This window comes from Sorex fumeus, unplaced genomic scaffold (genome assembly GCF_029834395.1).
Source record: "Sorex fumeus unplaced genomic scaffold, SorFum_2.1 ptg000098l, whole genome shotgun sequence".
In the NCBI taxonomy this organism is placed as follows: Eukaryota; Metazoa; Chordata; class Mammalia; order Eulipotyphla; family Soricidae; genus Sorex; species Sorex fumeus.
In genome coordinates this window covers 73,953,257-73,955,739 of record NW_026606155.1, presented here as the reverse complement: position 1 = coordinate 73,955,739, position 2,483 = coordinate 73,953,257, and the positions used below count along the sequence as shown (strand labels likewise).

The following is a 2,483-nucleotide window of genomic DNA, read 5'->3' as shown; positions in this document are numbered from 1 at the left end:
ATATGGCAAAAATCTCACCACCAAAAAAAATTCCCTGCATAATATACCACCAAAGTTTATCACACTCTCCTTCAATTCAACCTTTGGTATTGGAACTGATTGAAGTGATGCATCCATTTATTCCAAACAAATAACAAAAACAATTTAAAACAAGTTAATGCGATGGACAGCTTATAGATCTAAATATGTTGGACGTTTTATTTAAATAGAATTAAAGTTATCCTGTTAAGCACCACCAATTTATTGCCCGTTTGCCACTTGCAGCAGTAGCTTAAACGCGTGCTAGCCACAGTGATGTAGGTAGTCTTTGAGTCTGTCGTTAGTTATTTTCATTTGTGACCCCACAGCCTGTTGTTATTCTCTTCAGAGCCGATTTCACATCTTGATTCCTTAGTGTGTAAATGAGGGGGTTCAGTAATGGTGTGACAACTGTGTAAAACACAGCCACTGCCCCATCCAGGGGACTCTTGGATCCAGCCCGAAGGTATATGAAAATACAGGGTACATAGTAGATTGTGACCACTGTCAGGTGGGAGCCACAAGTGGAGAAGGCCCGGCGCCGCCCATCCGCAGTACTTATCTTCAGGATGGCATAAACTATGTTGGCATAGGAGAGCAGAATCAACATGAAGCAACTGGCAGCCACTACCCCAATGTCCACAAATGTCACCAACTCATTGACAGTTGTGTCAGCACAGGCCAGTCTCAATACTGCAGGGATATCACAGATAAAATAATCTACCTCATTGGGTCCACAGTAGGGCAAGCGGAAGGTCAGGGTGGCTTGGATAGAGCCGTGGATGGAACCAGCTATCCAAGCTCCAGCCACTAGGATGGTGCACAATCTTCCATTCATGAGCACAGGGTAACGGAGGGGCAAACATATGGCCAGATACCTGTCATAGGCCATCAAGGTGTAGAGGAAGCACTGTGTACTGCCCAGGAAGTGAAAGAAATATAACTGAGCCACACAACCACCATATGGGATTGCCTTGCTGGCTGGAGTAAAATCTAAAATTAGCCGAGGAACAATGACCGAGGACAGCCACATGTCCAGGAATGAGAGTACTCCCAGAAGAATGTACATGGGACGTGCATGGAGCTTTGGGTCAGCCCACACAGTGAGCAGAATGAGGAGGTTGCCCAGCTGAGTCAGGATGTAAATGATGAGAAAGACCAGGAAGAAGAGAATTTTCAGGTTTGGAGGATGAGCTAAACCCAGGAGAATGAATTCTGTCACCATGTTGTCCAAGGATGTATTTTTGTTTTTTCCCATCTGTTCCTAATCTGCTTAAATAAATGTTGAAGTCAGATGAAGTCAGACCAGTACAATACAATATGTGGAAGTGACAATATGAGGTTAGTCTGATGACTAATTCCTAAGAGTCAGGATATCTACAAAATATTAATTTTTTTAATAGAAGTGATGTTGGGTCAGTTCAAAGGTCTAGTAGGCATGCTTGTGTTCAATCCCCACCACTGATGGTTTACTGAGCACTGTCAGGAGTGACAAATGAGCAAAGGCAAGGAGTAGTCTTTAAGTACCAAAGGGTGTAGCTGCAAACCAAAGACAAAACCAAAAGAAAAAAAAAAAAAGAAAAGAGAAAGAAGTTATTCTGCCTTTATTTTGTTTACTTTGATGAGTCAAACTGTCCAGAGAATGTTAATTGGGACTAATTTAGAAGAGTTTTTTAGATTAAGGAACAGAAAGACACATCTAAAACTAAGCCTCTCCCCTTTTTTTTGCTTTTTAGGTCACACCTGGTAATGCACAGGGATTACTCCTGGCTCTGCACTCAGGAATCACTCCTGGCAGTGCTCGGGGGATCATATGTGATGCTGGGAATCGAACCCGGGTCAGTCACGTGCAAGGCAAATGCCCTACTTACTGTACTAAAGCTCCAGTCCCTCAAACCCCCTTTTCATCCCAAGAGCTGCTAAGGTTGAAGCACAGCAGTATGAAATATATACCTCACAATTTCCACATCTGTTGTCCCGTTACCATTCTTAGAATATCTCTTTTTTGCTGTGAGCTAAAATTCTATTTCTGCATCATAGCATGCACAAAATTTGGTCTTTATAAACCACTCTATTGCATCACAAGTTACTAATACCTCTTAATGTTTAGAAGCATAGACTCTTAAGGCTCTTATACAGCAAGTTCCAGCTTGATACTCATGCACTAGCTACCTTCTTTGCTTCTTGCACCTGGACTTTTGCTACAGGACTGAGTTTGTAGATCCTCATCTTCAAGAAGGCTTTCCTAATTCATGCATTTTATCCGAGCATGTGTAACACATTGCATGTAACATATTGCCATTGGTTAATTTATTATTTGTCCCCCCATTAGTCATCCTACTTAAACAGTAAGAATGACAATCATTTTTGGAATCACTGACTGACTGATTAAATGTATATCCACAAATCCTACTGACCTGACACTTTTTTTCATTTTCTTGATCTTATGTGTTTCACCCTAGAAT

At 41.6% G+C, this 2,483-nt stretch overlaps 1 protein-coding gene across 1 annotated transcript; it reads right to left on the bottom strand.

Annotated features, from left to right (window-relative positions):
- Window positions 1-319: 319 nt before the first annotated feature.
- On the bottom strand, window positions 320-1,276 carry LOC130041676 (olfactory receptor 10G2). The gene has a single exon (XM_056133923.1). The coding sequence runs from the start codon at window positions 1,274-1,276 to the stop codon at window positions 320-322; it is 957 nt and encodes a 318-aa protein (XP_055989898.1).
- Window positions 1,277-2,483: the final 1,207 nt, after the last annotated feature.

Coding starts and splice junctions, on each gene's coding strand:
- LOC130041676 (XM_056133923.1), bottom strand. CDS start 1,276: ATGGGAAAAAACAAAAATACATCCTTGGACAACATGGTGACAGAATTC.